At 38.3% G+C, this 12,912-nt stretch overlaps 1 protein-coding gene across 3 annotated transcripts in view; it reads right to left on the reverse strand.

Annotated features, from left to right (window-relative positions):
- Positions 1–12,912, reverse strand: part of Dym (dymeclin) — a 369,953-nt gene that overhangs the window by 65,909 nt on the left and 291,132 nt on the right. For all 3 annotated transcript variants that reach the window (XM_047527019.1, XM_047527018.1, XM_047527017.1), the window contains one exon: positions 12,313–12,495. In XM_047527019.1, coding sequence (XP_047382975.1) covers positions 12,313–12,495 — 183 coding nt within the window. The remainder of the gene's footprint in view (positions 1–12,312; positions 12,496–12,912) is intronic.

Raw genomic sequence — 12,912 nt, forward strand, 5'->3', positions numbered from 1 at the left:
TAATGTCAAAATCACAGTTGACTACCTGTCATGAAACCAGTGAATGATCATTCCATCCAGGTTTATGGAAATGAGCTTTTGTGGGGTAGATGGGGGTAAAACAGGAGCTAGTATGTGCTAGTCAGGTAAACATTCTTCCTTAGCCACTCTCCCAAAAGTCAAACATAGAGAGATTATTTGTTTTTGTTTTTAAAGATAATAATAAATAGGTTTTAGAAAGTAGAATATGTATGTATTTCTGCATCAATTTCTTTTGGTTTTCTCTGAGATTTTTGTGTTTTAATCAATACATGCATGGATAACCTACTCAGCAGAGAATATCTCCAGAGGATTTACAAGGGAAAAAGATAATTTTCTGTCTTCAAGAAAGATGCAATATAAGTGGGAAGATAGGACACAGCTCAAACATGTAAAATCAATAGGTCAGACACACAGTACACTAGACTCTAAACTACTCCAAGTGAAATGGCCCGAGTTGGGTCTTGCCTTGGATACATACTAGCAATGTGCCTTGTACGACACCTAACTTCTTCCAGAGGTGGCATCATGCAGTGGTTCAAGGAACCTACCCAGTGTCAGAAACTTGGGGTTAAATTCTAGCTCCACTTTAAGCCTTGGTAAGTTATTTCAATCTCTATGTCTCAGTGTCCTGATCCACAAGCAAGGAAAAAATATAGTGCCTGCCTCATGGGCCTACTGTGAAAATTAAATGTTACCATCTGCAAAGTGAGGAGTGCTTTGCACATAGTAGGTGCTTGTATGATGTCAACTACTATCATTATTAAGTGTATTTCAGTACTGCCATTTACAAAATGACAGAGTTGCTCTGTGCAAGGCGTAGAAACCAGCAATGATAAAGCACGTGAAACAGTCTGTTAATGATGAAACCCATACACGTTACTATCACCATTGCCAGTTTATACCATCAATGATCTTTGTTGGAATTGTATTTCCTGATTTTATACTGCATGCAGGTGAAAGATTTGACAGAACTGAGTTTGGTGGCAAAGGTCATCTTACCCAAACCAAACAGAACAGCAAGTAAAATCTATCAAAAGTAAATTCCAGGAAAATCTGCAGGTTAAAACCAACAAGATCGCCACTAGCTTAATACATTGCTGAGGGCCAACTAAAACCTCTTGGATTTTTAGTTGAATGTATGCATAAATCTTTTCTTTCAGAAAAAGTAGTTTAGTTTTATTATTTTAAGAAAAATTAAACAGTATCAGATTGAGGTAATTTTCTTTAAAATTTAGTTTGCAGAAATTTTTTTTTTCTATTGTGAAAAATGCTGGATTTTAACAAAGGCTTTTTCTGCATGTATTGATATGATCAGATAGTTTTTCCTTTTTGGTTTGCTAATATGAAGAATTACATTTTTCTAATGCTAAATATAGTTTTCTAAAGCAGAACCAGCCTTCATTCCTGGGATTAATGCCAACTGATTACAATATATTACTCCTTTGATATATGGCAAATCTGCTAAGCTTTTGTCGAGGATTTCTGAAACCATGTCCAAGAGCAACCTATAGCCTATAGGACAATTCTGGCCTGTTGTCTGAAGTTCTAAATGAAGTCCTACTGGAATACAGCCATGCCCACTTGTTTACATATTGCCTATGACTGCTACTAAAGTCTACCAGCAGGGCTGGGTAGTTGTGACAGAGACAATGTAGCCCTTAAAGTCTAAAATATTTACTATCTGGCCACTTTCAGGGAAAGTCTGATAACCCCTTTAGAAAGTCAATTGTTGTACAGAGTGAATCAACATAACAAAAAGTCTTTTATGTTTGCTTTAGTTTTACCATTTCAGGAACTCTTACTTTCTGTTTGTTAATTTCTAAGTTTCTGTCAGGTACGTTATTTCTCGTGTTTGAATGATGTCTTTTAGTAGTTCTTTATGGTACTGTTAGCAATACCTGCTCTCCATTTTTGTCTGAAAATGTATTTATTGTGTTTGCAGTTTTTAAAGATATTTGTAGGAGGTCTAAATTCTGGGTTAGTAAGACTGCTTTATCTTGATATTTAAAAGATGGCACTCTGTTAGTCTGACTTGCAGAGTTTCTGTTATTATCTTTATTCCTGTTATAAACATTGTATATAACATTTTTCTCTTCTCTGTGTTTTCTCTTTTTTCATTGTTTCTCAGATATTTAAATATAAAGTGTGTTGTGGGTTTTTTTAGGGGGTGGGGTGGAGATTGAACCCAGGATTGAAGCATGCTGTGCAAGTGTTCTACCACTGACCTATACCCACACCCTTTATTCTTATTTATCTATTTTTAATGGACTTATCCTGACTGGAGTTCTCTGAGATTCTTGGATCTGTGGCTTAATATCTTTCAGTATTTTGAAATTCTCAGTCACTCTCTTTTCTAATATTTCTTCTGACCAGTTCTTTTTCTCTTTTCCTTCTAGGACTTCAATTATGTATATTGATCATTTGATATTGCCCTGCAGTTCTTGGATGTCCTGTTCTCAGCCCCTGCCTGCCATACTGGGGACTGAATGCAGGGGCACTTTACCCCTGAGGGGTATCTCCAGCCTTTTTATTTTTGAGACAGGGTCTCACTAAGTTGCTAAGGCTGGCCTCAAACTTGTGATCCCCCAGACTCAGTCTTTCAGCTAGCTGGGATTGAAGGTGTTTGCCACCATACCTGGCTCTGCTCTCATTTTTCACAGTTTTTCTCACTTTGTTTGTTCACATACTTTATAATGACCTATATTCAAAATCACATATTTTCCCCCTTTGACTACACCCAAGCATACCAATGAGCCAGATATGGAAACTCTGTCATATCATGTTTTTTATTTCTAGCATTCCCATTTGATTTTTTTCTTGATGTTTCTATCTCTCTGGTGTCAGAGAGAGATATTTATACATCTGTTTACACAACTCTATTATGCCAGGGCACAACTCTATTATGCCCTGGCATAATATGTGATTTTGAATATAGGTCATTATAAAGTATGTGAACAAACAAAGTGAGAAAAACTGTGAAAAATGAGAGCAGAGCCAGGTATGGTGGCAAACTTTCTATAAAGGACAGGTAGTACATGACTTAAGTTCTGTGGTCACAACACAGACTCTGATACACATTCTTCTTTGTTTAAATACATCTTCAAAATGCAGAAAACATCCTTGGTTCACGGGTTGTACAAAGACCAGTCTCGGGCTGTACAAAGACTAGTCTCAGGCTGAATTTGGGCCATGGTTCACACTTTGCTGACTGTCACACTAGATCCTCTATCTGTATTAATCATAAAGTCCCTTTCTGATAGTTCCAACATCTGAATCATCACTGAATCTGGTTTGGCTGTCTCTAGACAATTACTTTTTTCTTGCCTTTTTGTGTCTCATAATGTATGACTGAATGTTGAACACAGCGTGTAGAATGTAGAGACTGAGATGAATTCTACGCTAGAGGGAACACCTCTTCCCAGCTCAGGTTTGGCACAGGCTAATTTACTCAGAAGGTGAGCTAGATTTGAGTTTTTGTTGCTATGGCTGCCCTCAGTACACCATGTCCTCTAACGATGCCTTGTGCTTAGTTAGGACCTGACGTGCCTAACTGTGTTTTTCCATGCTCTGGCTCCACTCTCTGCTTTCTCTGCATGCCTGGGTGATGGAGCAGGGTGGGCACCCCTGCTCTTGATCCTTTCCCAGTGGTAGACTGCTCTGCTACTGCTTGTAACTCAGAACTTGCTAGCCTGGTGATAGGAGGTATTGGGTCTTGTGTTGTCCTGGCCCTGATGTCCTAAGACTTCAGTCTTAAGTGGGCTACATACAGCTGGGCCTAGAGCGTGAGGTTTTCTCAGCTTTTTCTTCCCTTTCTTCCAATGACAACGGAACTTTGCCTGTGGTGAGTCTTGGGGTAGGACACCTCTAATGGTGCTCTTGGAAGATACTGGGGTTAGGGCAGTTTCCTGCCCCTTTCCCACAAGTAGAGGGTGTTCTTTCTATCCTTCCCTGTCACAAAGGGTCTCCATCCATGCCAGAGGGCAGTAAGGAGTGGTTCTTTCCTAGTTACATAAGGCTCTTGTACCATGAGAGAAGGGCTGGTATGGACACAGGACTAGATATTTTTCAATTGCCGGCATCTCCTTGAGAGGCTCTCTTTAGTTTCCTGCTGACCACCAGTCTCAGAGCCTTCCAGTGCAAATTCCTCTAGTACCTGGGTGTCCTTGGTGTTTTATAATGTCATTCTGGTTCACATTCAACCTTTAGCAAACTCTTAAACTGCATCTAATTTCTTTTTATGCACTTGTATGTTGGTTACCTGGATCTAGTCCTGGTGTCTCACAGCTTTGGGGGTGGATGGGCCCATCTCTCCTTGGTTTCCAAGTTACCTGGCTGCCCTATGACCTCAGTTCATTGATGGGTTCAAAAGAAGTTATGATTTCATAGTTCAACTCTTTTTCTCTTTGTCAAGGAGTGGGAATTTGTACTAGTTTTCTGCATCTTAGGCAAAACCCCACTCCAGAAAATTTATTTTTAATGGTAAATTTACTGAGGTACAATTTGCATACCATATAATAAATCCACTCATTTTATCAAACAGTTCAGTGAATATTGACAAATATCCTGTAACTACCATTATCTCAGAACACTCTGCCTCCAGAAAGTTCACTTTCCACCTTTTGCACATCTTGGCTTAAATGTACCTTCTGAGAGGACTTGCCCGACCACTCTCTGTAATACAAAGCTGCTCCCCCTGCCCTTTCCGTTGCATCACAACCTAGCTTGTCAGTCTGAAAGCTGCTCTCCCCACCCTTTCTGGTGCAGCCATTTTCCCCACCTCCCAACTACTGTCAGTCTGTGAACATCCTAGCTAGCTATTGGTTCATCAGTCAGCTTGCAAGTATCCTTCTCCATTAGTGGTCCCCTGTTAGCCCAGCAGGATTCTTAAAGATAGCTTCACTGCCATCTTTTCTCTCCCCCTGCTTTCTTTCTCTTCCTCGCTTTCCACTCTCTCTAGCGCTTGCCCTTTCTCTTTCCCTTTCTTTTCCTCTCATTTTCTCTCTCACCCTGCAGGAAGACACTCTGTTTGCTTAATAAACTCCCTTATGTGATTTCCCATGTCTGGCGTGGTTTTTGTGGGATTCCTTACACTCTCTAAATCTGTAATTTCCCATTTCTACTCCAATTCATTCTCATTTACCTTTTTTATTTTTTTTAGGGTGGGGTGTGGGAGTTTTACCAAGGATTGAATTCAGGGGCACTTGACTACTGAGCCACATCCCCAGTTCTAGTTTTTGTATTTCATTTAGAGACAGGGTCTCAGTTGCTTAGTGCCTCACTGTTGCTGAGGCTGGCTTTGAACTTGCAATCCTCCAGCCTCAGGCTCCTGAGCCACTGGGTTTCCTTTCTTTTTGTTGTTCTTTTTCCCCATAAGCAAATGGGTAGATATTGATGCTATTTAGTAAGATAAAAGAAGACAGCAGAAGAAAACTTTCTTTTTTTGTATTTGTGTTTTGGACAAAGTCAAGAATTATGATTGAACCTGTTGAACATTTATGAACTGTCAAATGGGCAACTGAATATGCTAGCCTGGTGCTCAGTAAGGACAGTCAGGTCTAGAAGTACTCAGGCTCTGAGGTCAATTTTGCATTGCCCAGAGATAAAATAGTTCTTGCCTTTACCATATTATATGACTACTGCAGTTCACTGTATCTGTTCTCTACTCACATTCAGCCACTTCTTGCCTTAAGCAACTAGAAAACTCTTCTCCTGAACTCTCCTGTTTGGTGTGGAAGTTCTGCTTTGTCCTGCTGCTTAAGTCAACCAGATCACAACATCCCATGTTTGGGATGGGAGGGAGAGGTGCCAAAGGGTAATAAAAATGTGGGTACTTGGAAAACATGTCTTGTTCCTTTTGCCAAACTTAGAAGTACTCCAGCATTAGTCACTTCTGCCTCAGATATTCAGTACTGCTGGATGTCTTAATGAAAAATATCAACTCTCAACTCGTCAGCTAAAATAACAGTAGATTCCTAGTCTCCTCTACTAACACTTTTCAAGGTTAACTCCATGGAAAAAGAAAGCAGCAAAGGTGAGCTTAAGTCCAAATTTCAGGGCAGTTAGGAAAGTAGGAGGAAGGTGAAGTGCTGAAAGAGGCAAAAAGTAGAAATGTTATTTTTACCTGTATCAACTACCATTCTTTTCTAAATATATGAAAAGAGTTCAAAAAATTTTAAGCGAATTTCCAGTGTGCCCAGCACATTTTTGATGATAGTATTCAACAAAAAAATCGGTGAAAACCCTGTTCATTTTGAATCTTATGTTTCTCCAAGTGAATAATGAAAACATGGGATTTAGAATGAGAAGACCTAGATTCACATGGTCAAGTGACTCAGCAGTTAAGTGACACTCCACCAACTATTTCCCCTCTCTAGGTACTGCACTGCCTCCCTCCCAGGGACAGAGGAAAGGTCAATGAGATATGGGTATGCAAATAACCAGCAAGGATGAAGGCTGAGCAGATAAAGTGATCACCTAAGACAGGGATGCTTAGGGAGGGGTCTGTGTGTTGGTTTTCTTATCTGTCAAATGGGATGATAACTGTGGTTTAAAGGGAGCAAAAGAGATAATCTACATAAAGGTACTTGGCCTCACAAGACAGTAGCTAGCCTGACAATGCATTTTCTGCTGTATACTGGTGAAGTATCAGGAAGTCACTTATTCTTGTGACAATGATAGGAAAGTAGGCACAGGATATATGTCCAAATGAACACACTGCTTTTATTTCCACATGGCCCTTCCTGTACTTCCTCACCTACACACTGTACTGTTCCCTGAGACTGTTTCAAATGGATATAATTTAAGTCCTTTGATGGTTCTTGTGTGTCCTCACAAAAAGTAGTACAGTGGTTCGAAGACATTTTTAAGGATATCAATAGCTTTGTCACTAAGAATGTTCTTCATTTTTATGAATGGTGGAATAAAGACGGATTTGACACTGTGAGAAGTGATCTTGAGGGAGAAAGTAAAAAATGGAAGCTTGAGGCATGGAGGTCTGATCAGACACTTTCAGGGAGCGAACATGTGAACCAATGAAAAACTGCAGGTGCAGCTGGCAAACAGGAACGCAGTCAGGCGCAATGACTACAAATGCTGGCCTTATCGCCAGACTGTCTGAGTTTGACTGCTGGCTCTAGCACTTTCTGAATGTGTGACTGTGAACAAGTTAATTAATCTTTCTAAACCGGTTTCTTTATCTGTAACTTGAGGATTAAAATGAAATACACCTCACAGGTTTATTTTTAAATGAGGATTAAGATAATGCATGTAAATGCTTAGCAGGCATGCAATAAAAGCTAGCAATGACAATGAGAAGGAGGTAAAGGAGGGGGAGGAGGAGGAGAAAAGAAACAAATGGTTTTCAATGTGGTATAAACAAGAATTTAAAGCTAAATAATTGAAATGATGTGTTATCATATAATAATCTATCACCTATTACATCTGTGACCATGGGAGGGGATAGGAGGAACTCTGGGTTATTTTTTTGGGAAATGCAAGAAAATATTGGCAATCACAATGAAAGCTATTTGGAATTGAACAGAGTATTTCTCCCTAATATATCATTGATGTATATTATCAGACATATATAGTAGATAGCTCAGGTGCCTGTCCTGTCCTGAAAAAAGAAGACAAAACCAAAAGGAAGGTATGGAAAAAGAAACTGAAATCAGAGAGAGTCAGAGAAAGGCATAAGTTAGGATGATAGAGGTGATAGAGGACTGTTATAAAGACAGACTAAAATGAACAGGACAACAAAGATCAGAAACAAAAGGTTGAAAAGTCAGCTTTTTATTGCTGTGACCAAAAAACTCAATGAGAACAATTTAGAGGAGGAAGTTTATTTAGGCTCATGGTATCAAAGGCATGCTGAGTATATAGCTCTGGGCCCAAGGTGAGGCAGGACATCATTGTGGAAGGCCCAGCAGAGGAAAGCTGCTCCCCTCATGGCTGGCCAGGAAGCAGAGAGAAAGGGGGAAGGGCGGGGCATAGTTGTATTCCCAGCAGCTCGGGAGGCTGAGGCAGGAGGATTGCAAGTTCAAAGCCAGTCTTAGCGACTTAGCAAGACTGTTTCAAAATAAAAAATAAGAAGGGGCTGGGGAGGTTAAATGCCCCTGAGTTCAAACCCTTGTATCCAAAAAAAAAAAAAAAAAGGGAAAAAAATAAAAATGGGGAAGGGGCCACAGAGAACAACCCTTTCCAGGGTATGACCCTAGTGACCCACTTCTTCCTGCCACCTGTCCATAGTTACTATTCAAACTACGATGGATTAATCAGGTTAGAGCTCTCACAATCCAATCACTTTACCTCTGAACTCCTGTATTAACACAAGAGCTTTTCAGGGACATCTCATATCCAAACCATAACAAGGAAATATTAAATATTTTTATGACGTAAAGATCTGGATAAATCCTGGAAAACTAGGAATAATCTCTATCCTAGAGCTTGAAAGTGATACATTTATAAATAAATACAAGAACATACTATCTCACCATTGTAATGCCTACTCCGAGGTGATATTCTTAGGCCCAATTAGATATGAAGAATATTGAGACCATAAAAGGCCACACTTAGCATCAGGTTAATTTAAAAGGATAGAAGGACAGAAAAAAAGAGCATGCTAACAGCATAGTCACAGATTTTTGTTTTCACTGAGAATCCTTACAATAGTTTTGGGACTAAAATTTGGTCCCTCATATGACAGTTCAGATGCAAGAGAATGAGACTGCTGTGGTGGGTGCAGCAGGCACCCTCGCTTAGAACTCTGACAGTCTCAGCTTTTGGATCATGCCTGAGTATCAGAGTTATCTTGCTCAGAGAAGCCCAAAGCTATTGCTTCCTACCAGGTATTTATAGTTCCTTTCAGTGCCGACTCAACTTATCAATCAAATGTCATTTTATCATTTTCCCATAGCAGGGATGCTGGTGATGCAGCTGACATCACCTTCATTGGTTTTCCAGGGACCTGAGTGAGAAGCAGCTAACCTCAAGGCCAATTTCTCATGTAAAAGGAGGAAACATTTTGTTAAACTTTTATTCAGAGACATCATGAATATTAAACTCAGTATTTTACTTCTAAAAATAGTACTAGCAAGAAACAGAAAGGAATTTGGACAAATCTACAATGGTACAAAGTAGTTCTTTTAGAAATAAATAGTCTATAAAGTTGCCTTTACAGTAAAAACCAGCTTCTGCTCAGCATTATAATCCTTAAGACTGCTGTTAGGAGTCAACTGTTAGAAAGGGATGAAGGCTCTGCCTTCCTTCTCCACAGTTTCTTTGTAAACCAGGATCATTCTGCCCATTCCTGGTGTTCTGTATTCTCATCTTTTACCAAAGCATACAATTAACATTAATTATTAAACTACGAACCACAGTCGACCCAGCCTAGAGTTTAGTCTCCCCCTCTAAATGCCTAGTACAAATAACCAAGGTTCAGGAAATCATGAAATCTCATGAGAATACAAGATCAAGAGGCCAGAAATGCTTCTCAAGAGAACAGGCAAGGGCTGGGGATATAGCTTAGTTGGTAGAGTGCTTGCCTTGCAAGCACAAGGCCCTGGGTTCAAATCCCCGGCACCACAAAAAAAAAAAAAAAAAAAGAACAGGCCATACACAAAGGAAGAAGAATAACATTTTCAGACAGAAAGTTAAAACATTTAAAAAAATCTTTATTTCAAAATAACTAGGAGCTGAGTGTGGTGGCACACGCCTGTAAATCCAGTGACTCAGGAGGCTGAAGCGCAGGAAGATGGCAAGTTTAAGATCAGCCTCAACAACTTAGTGAGGCTCTAAGCAACTCATATGAGACCCTGCCTCTAAATAAAATAAAAAAGTAGTCTGGAGATGTGGCTCACCGGTTAAGTGCCCTAGAATTCAATTCCCAGTACCAAAAAATAAAAATAAAAAAAAAATAAATGAATGAATAATAATATCTAGAAGAGAGAACTCCGAACATTCTCAACAAATAAATGATATATATTTGAGGTAATAAGGATGCAAATTACCCATATTTAATCATTACACATTATATACATGTACTGAAATAAATGTACAATTATGTATCAACTTTTAAAAAAAATCTATATCATACCATTCTTTTCCCAGAAAGTTAATGTAGTGTATGCTCCACAAACATGAAACCATAAACCAAGAAAGGGGAAGACACAGGAGCTAGGTTTGACCAAAGGAAAACAGTGAAGGAAATTCCCAGGAAGCCAGTGCAGCTGTGCAGGAGAACCAGAACACAGTGTGTGTGGCAGGAATCAGGTTCCCAAGGAAAGATGGAGCAGAATGTCCCCTGATCTGTTTTATCATTTTGAGAGGACTTTTAAAGTACTGTCAGAAGACTGTAGCTGTGTTAGTGACTGCTAAAGACTGAGAATCTAGAGCATAATGGAATAATAATAATAAAATGCAATATTAATAAGAAACAGATAAATACCTGAACAGAAAAACTGGCAAAAGATTTGCATAGGCACTTTACAAAAGAAAAAATCCAAATGAACACTAAACATATGAAACATGCTCATACTCAGTAATAAAGGAACTATAAACAAAACTATAACAAGATACCATTACAAAATTGGCAAAACTATTAAGGTTAGAATGTTAAGCAACAGGAACTCTTTAACGCTGTGTGCTGGAATGTAAAATGGTAGTATTGTGGTATGATTTGAATATGAGATGTTCCCCCAAAGCCTGTGTGTTAATGCAGAAATATTCAAGGTGAAATAATTGGATTGTGAGAGCTGTAACCTAATCAGCCATCCTAGTGTGAATGAACTGGGTGGTTAACTGCAGGCAGGTGGGGCGTGGCTAGAGGCATTGGGTCCCTTCTCGACTTCCCTCTCTCTGCTTCCTGATTGTCACTCCTCCACCACATCCTTCTTTTTTTTTTTTGCAGTGCTGGGGATTGAACCCAGGGCCTTGTGCTTGCAAAACAAGCACTCTACCAACTGAGCTATATCCCCAGCCCCTCCACCACATCCTTCTGCCACGAAGCATGAAGTTCTGTTTCATCTTAGGACCAAAGATATCTCTGAAACCATGACCCAAAATAAACTTTCCCTTCTTTAAGTTGTTCTTGTCAGACATTTTGGTTACAGCGATGCAAAATTGATTAACACATACCCCAGGGTAAACCCTTTGGGGTATGAGACAGGTCATGTAACAACTGCACCATTGTGAAGACACCCTAGAGAAAGGTATATATACTTATGCTTACTTACTACTGAAATCATAATATTTGCTTGTGTGACAGTTTATTATCAAAACTTTCCTAAATGTAAGTAACATTACATTAGTTGATTTTGGTGTCTACCACCATGAATCATATCAGCCATTCAAAAACATTTATGAAACCAAACTGGATCAGAAAACACTCAATTAGCAATAGAAAATTTAACCAAAATCCTTTTCGAAAGGACAGAAAGCAAAAGTTCATCGACCTATAAAAAATGTTCAACCATACTAGTAATTAGAGAAATTAAAAATAATGATGAAATATCATTTTTTCTATAAAAAGACAAACATTAAAATAATTTTAATGCTCCAAGCTGCAAGAGCACAGTGAGATAGGTTCTCTCACAGGTCACTTGCGGAAGTATACAATGATATACAGATGCATAAACTGTACAATGTTTCTGGAAAGCAATTTAGCTTTGTGTTGAATCGTGAAAATATACGTACTCTCTGATGGCAAAAAGCAGCAAAATTCTAGCTTTAAAATAATACTAAAAATATAATTTAAAAATGTGAGCTAAGATTTATTTATAAACTGTTCATTAACTATGAATTGATATAAAACAACCTGAAACAATCAAAATGAGCAACAATGGGATAATGGTTAATATATTTTAGGACATTTACAAGGCTAGCCAGATAGATACTAAAGTGTGAGATTCAAAGAACTGATTATACCACAGAAAAAGGTTGATGATCTAAATGTTAAGTAGAACACAATAGAGAATTATTTAAAATTAAGTACGATCTCAATTCTATTAAATGTGTGTGTTTAAGACACACGTGCACACAGGGAATGCAACATTTGTTACATAAAATTATGATCAAGGAATTACAAATTAAAACTATACTGAGATGCCATTACAAAATTGGCAAAACCATCAAAACTAGGATGCAAAGCAACGATAATTCTTATACACCATGGGCCACAAATACAGTTTAAGGAAAGGACTCAGTGTTATAGAGTTCATAGCAAGGTTTGTTAAATTAAACTTTTTCTGCTTTAGTACTTAAAAAAGAATTATAATAAATACCTCCATTTACACTTACTAGATCAATATTTTGCATTATATCCTGAAATGAAGGATGGGTTCGAAACTGTTCAAAGAGATCTCTTTTGTAAAGCAGTGCATACACCAAATTTGGGTTGTGGTGAAGAGAATTTGTCAGGCAGGAATTGATGATCTCCAACATCATTCGAATCACTTCTTCAATGACGTTGAGGTCCTGTGCCTAAAGAGAAAGTAAACCCCAACAGAGTCAGTGTTTTTCTCCTTGCTATAGAAGTAATCAAAATTCAAGTGATTATTTAAAACTACAGCAGCATTAAAAGATCATGCAGGAAAGCTCTTCAAGGTTATTTCTATCAAGAGTCTTTAGAATTAGTTTTATCGGTTACTAAAGGATTTGAATTAAAATTATTTGAATTTATTATGGTGATAATTAGGAATTTCATATAATAAATATGAATAAATGATAGACTAGCCAATTTAGCGGCAAATTTGGAGCTTGCTCAGCTTCAACAGATCCTTATTTATATTCTCATCCTAAATCATTAGACTTTCACAATGTAAATTAGTAAGGGGGTCTTACTGTTTCCCAGAAAAGTGCCTAAATCAGAAAATGACCTCAGTTTTCTATACTGTCATT

Source organism: Sciurus carolinensis, chromosome 15, assembly GCF_902686445.1.
Source record: "Sciurus carolinensis chromosome 15, mSciCar1.2, whole genome shotgun sequence".
Classification (NCBI taxonomy): domain Eukaryota; kingdom Metazoa; phylum Chordata; class Mammalia; order Rodentia; family Sciuridae; genus Sciurus; species Sciurus carolinensis.